The 11186-nt window shown below is 38.9% G+C and overlaps 1 protein-coding gene across 1 annotated transcript; it reads left to right on the top strand.

The window, feature by feature from the left end:
- The first annotated feature begins 472 nt into the window (after positions 1 to 472).
- Positions 473 to 2809, top strand: LOC131547347 (uncharacterized). The gene has a single exon (XM_058787856.1). The coding sequence runs from the start codon at positions 488 to 490 to the stop codon at positions 1433 to 1435; it is 948 nt and encodes a 315-aa protein (XP_058643839.1). The 5' UTR covers positions 473 to 487; the 3' UTR covers positions 1436 to 2809.
- The last annotated feature ends 8377 nt before the right edge of the window (positions 2810 to 11186 follow it).

Genomic DNA, 11186 nt, shown 5'->3' with positions numbered 1-11186 from the left:
GACTTTTGTGTCACCTCATTTTTACATTTGGCTAGTGTATTCTATTAAAATCAATTTTCCATGGAAGAAAGGAAGTCTTTTGGAACGACGTGATGAGGGTACGTAAATAAGACAGAGTGACATTGTCATGTGGTGCCCTCTGGTTTTCGAAATGCAAATAAATGCAGATGGATGGAAGTCATGAGTAAATGCATTTATAATCACGAAGTATGAACATCTTGACCACATTAAGTAATTTAAAACGTTCTACAGTATTTTGTGCATTGAAATGTAGGCTGCAGAATAACTGGACTTAATGCATTTTTATGTTTTTGTCATCTGTATAGCTTAATCCAAATGTCATGTTTCATTACTCAGATTTTACATAGTTTTTGCAGATGTCATTTCCCCCCATTCTAAATGTAGGCCTATTTAAAGTAGGGGTGGAGCCTTCACACCACCTTTGTACTTATAAGAAATATCTTCCTCTTAGTGGCCAGTGGAAAAAATGTTTTCGTATATTGTTAACATGAACATGGTGGCATTTGCCATAGTAAATGTGCCTGTTTCTATTGCCTCTATTCTGATGAATATTTTTTTCGCCTACTGTATGATTTTTTCTCAGAAAGGACCAGTAAACAGCATAAAACCGCTGCTTAATGTTTTACTGTGGTCACTTATTGGATGCAATCTTATTCTTAACATTTTAAACCTTTTATTTGTTTTTTTCGACTTTGTCGAATGGGTTCCATGGATTCACATTCTTTCAGAGGCCGGTATTCTCTTTGCCATGTGGACTGGTTTTACTGCCTCCCTTGCTCTGAATGTGTGTTACTACTTCCAAATTGTTCCTGTACGGCGGCCTTGTTTGACCTGGATGAAGAAGCACATCAGACTCTTTGTGTACTTGGCATTATTTGTCGACAGACTCTTCTTTCTGTCTGAATTCCTTGTACGCGTTATCTGGGACATTTCTGCAATGAACTTGAATTCAACCAGAGGTCATGTGAACATCACCAGTGAAACAACAGATTTAGGAATCGACATACTATCACACATAGACTTTTGGATTAGATGTTGCTATTTTTTGCTTTGTCTGGGCATTATGCTGGCATCAAGCAGTGCGACTGTTGTCTACTTGCGGAATCACATAAAGAGAATGGAGGAGAACGGCAGCTCTTTCTCGGCTCTTCGTAAAAAGCAGCAGATGAAAGTGACAGTCTTGGGCATGATACAGGGTGTCCTCTACTTTCTCGCTTCAGGGTGGCTCATGACAGAAGAGCTCCTTGCGTATTTTGTTGCTTTTAAGGATCAGCATGGCCATTTGATTTGCACTGTCATGGCACTGTACTCTCTTGGAACAACCATACTTTTAGGTGTTGGTCAGGCAAACTTCTGCCTAATGGCTAAAAATATTGGCAGAAAACTACAAACCCTGAAATGTCCTCTACCTTAATCAGTCAGTTTAGGTTATGTCACTTCTGCCACTTCCGCTTTTTTATAGTCATGATTTAAAGAAGGGGTCTCCAACCTTTTTTCCACCGCGAACCTGGGGGTGGGGGTCTTTAAAACAGGTCTATTCATTTATACTGTTATCAGCACATGTTGAAGTAGATTCGTCTCTTGTTGTCTCTGAGAGAATATGCGCTGTTAATGCAGCGTTTAAGACTGTCAGATTTTTTACTTTCACTTTCTGTATGACCGAAGTTAAGACGTTCACCGGCATAACTATTGCGCAAAGTTTGCGCGTTGCTTGTGATATCTATTGGATCGCCTTCATGGTTTAAAACAGAAATATTTACAGTATTGAGACGTAACCGCAAACCCCCATGAATGTATCTTAAACGCAGGGATACATGAAAGAGGAATCAACTCGGTATGCCGCGCTGTCTGAAACGCGTCTCTATGCTCGTGCGCGCTTCGGGTGTGTGCGAGTACAGCGCGCAAGTAATGAATTGAGTTCTGTTTCGTTTCTTCTTCTTGTGGTTTTAAATAGCTTGAACGGGTAAATTGGCAAATTAATCTGCGAATCACATGCCCAACGGTGGGGTCTGGACCAGGGGCCTCATTTATAAAGCGTGCGTACGCACAGATTTGATCGTAGAGTGTGCGTACGCTTAAATCCACGCCAACGCTCATATTTATAAAAACGGTCTTTGTCGTGGAAAAGTGCTTAGCGTCGCGTCAGGATCCGAGCAGACGTACGCACTTTTTATTGTCGGAGTAATGCAGAATTTTTCAAATGTAAGCTGTTCTTGCAGGTCGCTGTTCTAAATTATGATGATTGGTGATGTTTTATATGTTAATGATATTAATTAGGAGTCGTTTACAAGGCAGAGAGCTGAAACCATTCAATTGCGCACAAGTTCAAGATAATTTGCAATTCATAGATTTCACATCTGAAATAGGCGCGTACGCTCGTTTTTCCGTACGCATTTCTGAGAAACGATCGTAAGATCAAATTTAGGACGGTTTCTGCGCAACATTTTATAAATGAGGCCCCTGGTCCGTATATCACGGACCTAATAGCCTATGGCAGATCAGAGCAATCTTTTATTTACTAATTAAACATGAAATCGTCAAATTGCTACTCCATATCAATCGCATACAACGAAAATACAGAATAATTAGAACAATCAGTTATGCACAATAAATAACAGAGCGTCATATCTATACACATTTTCCCCAGAACTTTCTCCCCTTTCAACCCGGTGGTTGGGGACCTCTGATTTAAAGGGAAGCGTTGTTGGGACAGCACTCAAATTAAATCAGTCTAAAAATGTCCTGAATTGTGGGTGGATGTTAAATGTTTTCATGTGCATTAAGTAATTTATAGTTCAATAACTTTATTTTTTTATTTTTTTTTTTTTTTGTCTAAAGCCAGACTAAATATACTGAAAATAGCTTGTGGCTGAAATTGTTACTTTTAGGTTAGACCTGTTAATATTACAAAACATAATGTGCAGAAATTTGCATGGATCATTGTACCCTCAAAGAAATGTGTTGACATTTGCAAACAAGGGGTTTGTCAAAGGGTTTGATTATAGATTGATTGATTTTGCTTCAAATATATATATATATATATATATATATATATATATATATATATATTTTTGTATTTATTTATTTATTTTTTAATTGAATTTCCATGGTTATTCAGAAATATACTAAACAAACAGACTGTAGAAATTCAGACATTGCTTATACTGTTATGCTGAACTCTATTCAGGGTTTACTTAAGGTAGTTATTTATTCTGTTTGCTTAATACTTTAGATATTCACATACTCTCAGTTTTTCTGTAGCCTAATGTCATTCTGTTATTGCCAACAGTTTTAAATGATATAAAACATATGCAAAAGCTTTAACATTGAGAAGTGTAGTTACATTAGAGAGGAGTAAAAAGATAAATGCAATATATATATATATATATATATATATATATATATATATATATATATATATATATATATATATATATACTTTTACTGTATGTTAAGTACTACAAGTTTTCATATGAAAGAAGAAAATATTTATATATTTATTTAATTGTTTGTTTGTTTTTGTTCTAATCTTTAGTTATTGTTTCATGTGTTATGTGAATTTTGGCACTCTTTTAGAAATATATGTGCATAAATTATTCTTTGCATAAATTACTTATTGGTGACATGCCCTGGTTGTTTCAGCTCTTAATTCAGTTGTTGTAGTCCCACCTGGTGGACTGAATGCATATTACAACCATTTTATGTTCAGAGCAGCTCAAGCGTTCAAACAAGTGCTTTCCTGCGTTTCAAGGCTATACAAGCACTGAGCAAGAAGAAAGCAAAACAAACATTGAGAGACCCTCTGTCTTTTTATTTCACATCATAGTATATTAACCAATAGCATACCTCATGTGCATTCTGTAGGTAATAATATACGCCTATTTTCACCTGACAGTTAAAAACTTTGCCACAAATATGCCAAATATCTCATGGCATGTCTGGGCTGCTTGATGCCATCTCAGTTTGTTTTCATGACTGCAGTCACAAAAACTAATAGGGTGCATAAACACTACTCGTGCACACTTACACTTTTACTCTCTCTCTCTCTCAATTCAGTTCAATTCAATTCAGATCATTTCAATTCAATATGTGCTTTATTGGCATGGCAGTTGTTACAATGTATTGCCAAAGCATAGTGCTTACATTGAATTTAGAACAGATATGTAATATAATTAAATAAAATATAACAAATCAATTCTGAATTCTAGAATTCTATGAACAATTTAAAATTCAGTGTGGTGTGTGTGTTTGTAGGCACATCAATGTACTTTCTTCGGTGGCAGCTATTTCAGATATAATTTCCCCCCCATACAAAATGTATTTATATAAGGGAATGAAACCTTCATACCTTCATTGCCCATAATGAACTTCTTCTCTAGTGGCCAGTGGAAAATGGTTTTCATCACTGTTAACATGAACATGGTGGCATTTCAAAAGTCAAAGTCAAAGTCTGCTTTATTGTCAATTCTACCACATGTACAGCACATACACACAGAGAATTGAAATTTGCATAGCTCTCAGACCCTTGGTGCATACAGTTAACAGTAGACGTAAAAATACAGATAAATACAGTTTCAATATATGTAAATACAAACTATACAGATATACAAATAAGGACATTGTAAAAAAGAGATGGATGAAGTGGCGAAGGCACATGGGAGATAGAGTGCAAAACTGTTAAATAAACAAAACAAAAACATTAAATAAACAAATGTTAAATAAACAAAACAAAACTAGACGTAAAAGTACAGATAAATACAGTTTTAATACATTTGCCATAGTAAATGTGCTTGTTTCTATTGCCACTATTCTGATGAATTTGTTTTTTTGTCTACTGTATTATTTTTTTCTCTGAAAGGACCAGTAAACAGCGTAAAACCACTGCTGTTTTACTGTGGTCACTTATTGGATGCATAAAAACAAAGAGAGATAATCCAAATACACAGTAATAGTCCAGATGGGCAAACAGAGTCCAAACGACAAGGCAAGAGAAAAATCCAAGGCAGGCTATAAACTTAAACAATGAACAAGACTAGACTAAACTGAAACACGGAATGGCTCGCTATAGCAGCTATCACTAGAAGAGTGATAAACGCAGAACAATACTCGGCGCTCTGAACGAGGAAGTCCAGGGCTTATAAAGTGTGTCTGGTTGGTAGCAGATGTGAGTGTGTAATCAGTGCAATGGATGATGGTAATTGTAGTCCGGAGTGACATGTAACAGTCTGTGTAGTGTGAGAGTCAATGTAACGGAAGAGCAACCTTTGGTGGCAAGCGGATGGAAGTCCATGGACTGGATTCGTGACAGTATGCATGTATGTGTACCAGGAGCACTTTAAAAAACAACAACAAATTCCTTGTGTGTTTGCGCACACCTGAGGTGTAAAGAGTACCGGAAAACCATACTTAAGTAAAAGTACAGATACCTTACAGTGAAAATTGCTCCACTACAAGTCACTGTAGCATCTGGACCAATCAGACACACAATTTTTCATTTGATTTAACAAATCAATTACTTATTAGATTAACAAATAATCACAGACCCCTCACCCAATACACATACTGGGTGCCCCTATGTCTGTGGATGCCTCCAGGCCCCCGGTTCCAGGGCAACCAACCTGATAACACTAGTTTTATTGCTCAAAGGAATGCGGGTAGAGCAACATTTCCCCTTAGGAAAGACACATTATGCCATAAAAATGGACTCTTCTCTAATTAATTCATAGAAAAACCTTTCTTTGAATGAACACACATATCTTCAGGTCATTGTGTATATTATTACTGTTCTTGTATATGTTCTTGAGTATTGTATACTGTCTTATGCATGCTTACGATAGATCACTAGTTAAGATCGCCTCACTCATATCATGTTTGGTCTCTATCAATTCGTCTTCGGATGATCTAATTGAGAGTGAATATTACATGTTGATACCTATGCAACATATTAGTGTCCTAAGAATCTTTAATAGTTTGTATATCAACTTCCAATCCAACCCCTTGCAAATTACCATGCTCCGAGACAAAGAGTCGTAAAACCTTGCCTCCAAAAGTTCAGGACTCCATTGGCTCTTTGACACCCCAGAGGTGTGACCTCTATATCAGATAAAGCTCTCACATCAGTGACGCCCCTCCAGTCTGCGGTTCTTATCAGATACTGAGAAGATGAGGATGTGAGCTAGAATGCTTCTGGACCCTTAAGTTTCTGTGCCAGGCCTTGCAGCCTTGACTTTCCATTCAACCAAAGGTCCTTGGACCTCAGATGATCTCTTTCTTAGCTCTTTTTCACTTTCTACCTGGGAAGGAACTTCCAATCACCACAGAGCCAGAATAACATCTTTTGGAATTCATCACTCTTCAACCTGGAAGAACGTGGATTGCGAGTCCAAAACCTTGAAATCATCAAGACTTTTCATCCGCGACTGCATTCTGGAAACTCACCAACGACCAAGGAAGTGCAAGTATTGTACATCTAACTAAACTAAACAGAGGTTAGTATAAGTTATAGACCCCGTTATAAATGGCACTGATGGTTTTACTTAGGTGGTTAACTGACTCTTTCCATAACTGCATTCTGTTTTCTCTAATGGCTTCATTCATCCACTTTAGCTCCCCTTTTGTATATACGCGTGAGTGTATGTATGTTTGTTGGTTTAGATTAGTTATGTGTGTTAGCGTTTAGTTAATAAAAGTTGTGTGCACAAATTACATGAGTTTCTGGTTCTGCCTTGCAAATGAATGTCCCTTTATGATTTTTGATCCTTACATACTCTAATGCATTAATATTTAGGAAAGTATTTTCTGTGGCCACGAAAATATCCTTTCTTAGAGTTGATATGAACTTACACTGAATGTTCGCTGGACGAACAGATCAGTTGATGGCAATTTAATTATACTATTGACAGTATGTTATTACTGTCAGCCGACATAATTAATTGTAATTAATCATAATTAATTGTAATTATTTATATACATTTCCCTTTTGAGCTGATTTGTTACATCACCAATTCCAAAACAACTTGAGTAAAAGTCTTAGAGTATCTGATTTTAACAGTACTTAAGTATTTTACTTATACTAAATATAGGCTTAAAGATGCACTAGTCAAAGAGACATGCCAGTCAAAAACTGTAATATTGTGGAAAATTTGGGGAAACAGGCAGAGGCAAGGATCTATGTGCAGGCATTTAATGGGAAAACTAGAACAAACAATAAGTCAAAAACCAAAGGGAACAAAGAACAGAATGGCAGGCAAACAGACAATCATTACATTCAACAACTCACAAAGAACTAAAGAAACACTAGGGATATATATATATATATATATATATATAAAACGTAAATGTCAGTGTGATGGACCTGAGAACAAAACTCCACACTTTGGGGCAGCTCTCGATAGAGAATTTATTACAGGCCCAGGAAAGACAAAGCCGGCTATATAACAGGGGAACCAAGCTGCGTAAATTTGCACCGTGAGAAAAATTGCTTGTATTGCTCCCGACATCTAGTTCCAAATTACTCGCCAATTAGCAAGGGCGTTTTAAGGTTACACGGCGAGTCGGAGAGCTCAATTATGAGGTGGTGCGAATGGACAGGAGCGGGGCACGTCAGATATATCACGTCAACCTCCTTAAAAGTCAGTGATGTTAGCAACGGTGGTGAGCAGGGAGGAGGACCTCGGGCCAGAAGTGAGCACCAAAGTACAATCTCTCACCCTGGCCACAGGAAGGGACCACCTCTCACCCTCGCAGCTCACTGACGTTGCCCTGTTGCAAGCGGTGTTTGCAGACGTGCTCTCACCCCTGCCTGGTCAAACAGACCTTATTCAGCACCATATTGAGACAGAGCCGGGCGTGGTGGTGCGCAGCCGGCTGTATCGTTTGCCTGAACATAAAAAAAGTTGTTCAGACAGAATTAGAGGCGATGCTAGATATGGGGGTAATAGAAGAATCCCACAGCGAATGGGCAAGCCCGATAGTTTTAGTTCCAAAAACCGACGGCTCTGTTCAATTCTGTGTGGATTATCGCAAGGTGAATGCTGTGTTGAAATTCGACGCATATCCAGTGCCGCAGGTGGACGGACGAATTGCTTGATCAGCTTGGCGCAGCTCGATTTTATTCGACACTGGATTTAAATAAAGGATACTGGCAGGTCTGGCTACTTTCCAGCGCCTCATGGATAAAATTCTCCATCCACATATGGAGCACTTGTGGGCGGTTCTGGGGGCGCTGAGGGGGGCCGGTTTGTAGACGAACCCGAAGAAGTGTGCTGTTGGGCGTGTGGAGGTACAGTATCTGGGCTTCCACTTAGGTCACGGGCAAGTGCATCCCCAAATGAATAAGACCGCAGCAATTGCAACGTGCCTGAGACCTAAGACCAAAAAGGAGGTGAGGCAGTTCCTGGGGCCTCACTAGCCCGCTGACTGACCTCACTAAAAAGGAAGCACCAGACCCGGTCCAGTGGACGGAGCTGTGCCAGCAGGCTTTCACCCGAGTAAGGGCTGCTCTATGTGGTGGACCGCTATTGCACGCTCCTGACTTTTCTCTCCCGTTCTTGTTACAGACGAACGCGTCGAGCAGAGGGCTTGGGGCGGTCCTGTCCCAGAAGATACAGGGAGAGGAGCGGCCGGTGCTGTACATCAGTCAGAAGCTCTCCAAGAGAGAGACGATGTACAGCACCATTGAAAAAGAATGTTTAGCAATCAGGTGGGCTGTTCTCACCCTCCGCTATTATCTCCTGGGATGGAAGTTCACTCTCTGTTCAGACCACGCGCCCCTCCAATGGCTCCACCGCATTAAGCATACCAACGCCCGTTGGTATCTGGCTCTTCAGCCCTTTAAATTCAAGATGGTCCACAGGCCAGGGCCACAGATGGTAGTGGCAGACTTCCTCTCCAGGATTGGGGGGGAGGCAGTGAGCCGGAGGGCTCCCTGGCCTGAGTCGGGCGGTGGGGGTATGTGGCGAGGGGTGTGTGGTCTTGCGGAGTCTACGGCGAGAGAGAGAGTCGGGAGACTGGCGGTGAGTAAGTAGGTCAAGTTCAAGATGGCAAACACCTGTGTCTTATTACAGTAATTGGCGTGGAGAGATGGGATAAGGCCTCCAGGAAACGGGACTAAGGAGAGAGACCTGAGACGGAGGACTCGTGTGCTGCTGTGACCGCTTGGTTTTTGTTTATGGGCTGTTGGAGAATCTGTTTGTAGCGCACATTGCGTGTATGTTTTGGGTGTTGCCCTGATTTAATAAAAAACCATGAGCCTCACCACCTCGACCCCGTCTTCTTCCTTCCAACCCTGTCTGAACCGTATCACATACAGTAATTAGTTACATTTACTCCAATACTTTACACCTCTGGTAATCATCCTATATCAAGTCTCTGGGGGATACATCAGAGCTCGAGTTGAAGCTGCTTCATCGAGCCCCTCATCAGTGGACAACAAGCCAATTAAGTTTACACTCTGTTTCCTAATGGTTATATGGGCAAACAAACTAGTTAAATCAGTCTAAAATGTTCTGAAATGTGGATGTTTTCATGCACTTAAAGTCCTTTATGATTCAGTGACAATATCGAAAATGGCTTGTGGTTGAAATGATGTAAATCAAGGTACTGTCAGTATAAGAACATTATTTGCAGATATTTGAATGGATATGTAATTGTATTGACATTTGCAAACCACAAACTCACTTTTCCTCTTTATGCAAAAGGGCAAATGCTATAAATACATTTATTGTAGACTGAATATTGAATCATGTTTTCATTTTTAAAATGTATTTATTTTTGCTTCAAATAGTTTTGATTTTAATTTCTGTGGTGATTATTCAGAAATATAAACTACATAATGCAAAAGGACTGTAGAAATTCAGACATTGCTTACTGTTATTTTGTACTCTATTCAGGGTTACTGTGTGTAATGTATTTATTCTTTGTTTTGTTTAATCAATACTTCAGATATTCACATGCTCTCAGTTCTTTTAAAGTTGTCATTCTGACATAGCCATTGGTTTTACATTTATATAAAACATATACAGGGGGTTTAACATTAAAAAGTGCAATTATATGAAAACTAGATTGATATAAAAAAGTTGAATAAATAATGCTTTTTTAATTTTGATTGCCTATTGCTACAAGTTATCTTCTGAAAAAGAAAACCTTTCATCATTTATTATTATTATTATTATCATAATTTATTTAGGCTTTTTTTTGTTTTGTTCTAATCATCAGTTATTGTTTCAGGTGTTATGTGACATGTGGCTCGCTTTTAGAAATATATGTGTATAAGGTTTTCTCCAAAAGGAGATCATTACTTTGGTGACGTGCTCTTGTTGTTTCAGGTTGTTGTAGTCCCACCTGGTGGACTGAATGCATATTACAACCAATTTATGTTCAGAGCAGCTCAAGCGTTCAAACAAGTGCTTTCCTGCATTTCAAGTCTATACAAGCACTGAACAAGAAGAAAGCAAAACAAAAATTTAGAGCAGCTCTCAGGAAAACCCTCCTTCTTTAGCCACCCTGAAAGAAAAAAAACAAACGTTTGAGATCCAGGGCTGGGACATCACCAGGAAATGCACAGCACAAACCTGGTTTATTTCCTTTAGAAATCATAAAGTCTGCTATCATTAATCAATAGTATGTGTGCACTGGAAATATGTGTAATTATATTTTCACCTGACAGTTAAAAACTTTGCCATAAATATGCCAAATATCTCATGGCTGATATGCTTGATACCGTTTCGGTTTCATGACTGCAAGCAAGCAAGTAATAAAGAAAGAAAGAAAGAAAGGCTACTGGTTATCAACAACAAACGACCAATGGCGAAATGTCTGGATAAGTAAATATGAAAATAAAATAAAAGTGAAACTACAGATCAAACGACAACTAAAGATGATAAACAAAATATAGTTTATTATTTATAGCTATGTATAGTATAAAAATGTTTTTGATAACTATTAAATTAAAAACTATATTAACAATTTTAATGTAGGTATTTGTAGCTGCGTCCAATAAAAGTAACCAACAGAGTAGATAAACACTGACTCGCGGCGCGCACGCACTCTCTCTCTCTCTCTCTCTCTCTCGCGCTCGCTCGCTCTCTCTCTCTCTCTCTCTCTCTCGCTCGCGCTCGCTCGCTCTCTCTCTCTCACTCTCGCGCTCGCTCTCTCTCACTCTCGCG

Source organism: Onychostoma macrolepis, chromosome 09 (assembly GCF_012432095.1).
Source record: "Onychostoma macrolepis isolate SWU-2019 chromosome 09, ASM1243209v1, whole genome shotgun sequence".
In the NCBI taxonomy this organism is placed as follows: domain Eukaryota; kingdom Metazoa; phylum Chordata; class Actinopteri; order Cypriniformes; family Cyprinidae; genus Onychostoma; species Onychostoma macrolepis.
The sequence above is the reverse complement of the archived record's forward strand: the minus strand, read 5'-3'. Positions and strand labels throughout refer to the sequence as shown.

What these genes read in the sequence shown, in the direction of transcription:
- LOC131547347 (XM_058787856.1), top strand. Translation starts at nt 488, where the DNA reads ATGTTTTCGTATATTGTTAACATGAACATGGTGGCATTTGCCATAGTA.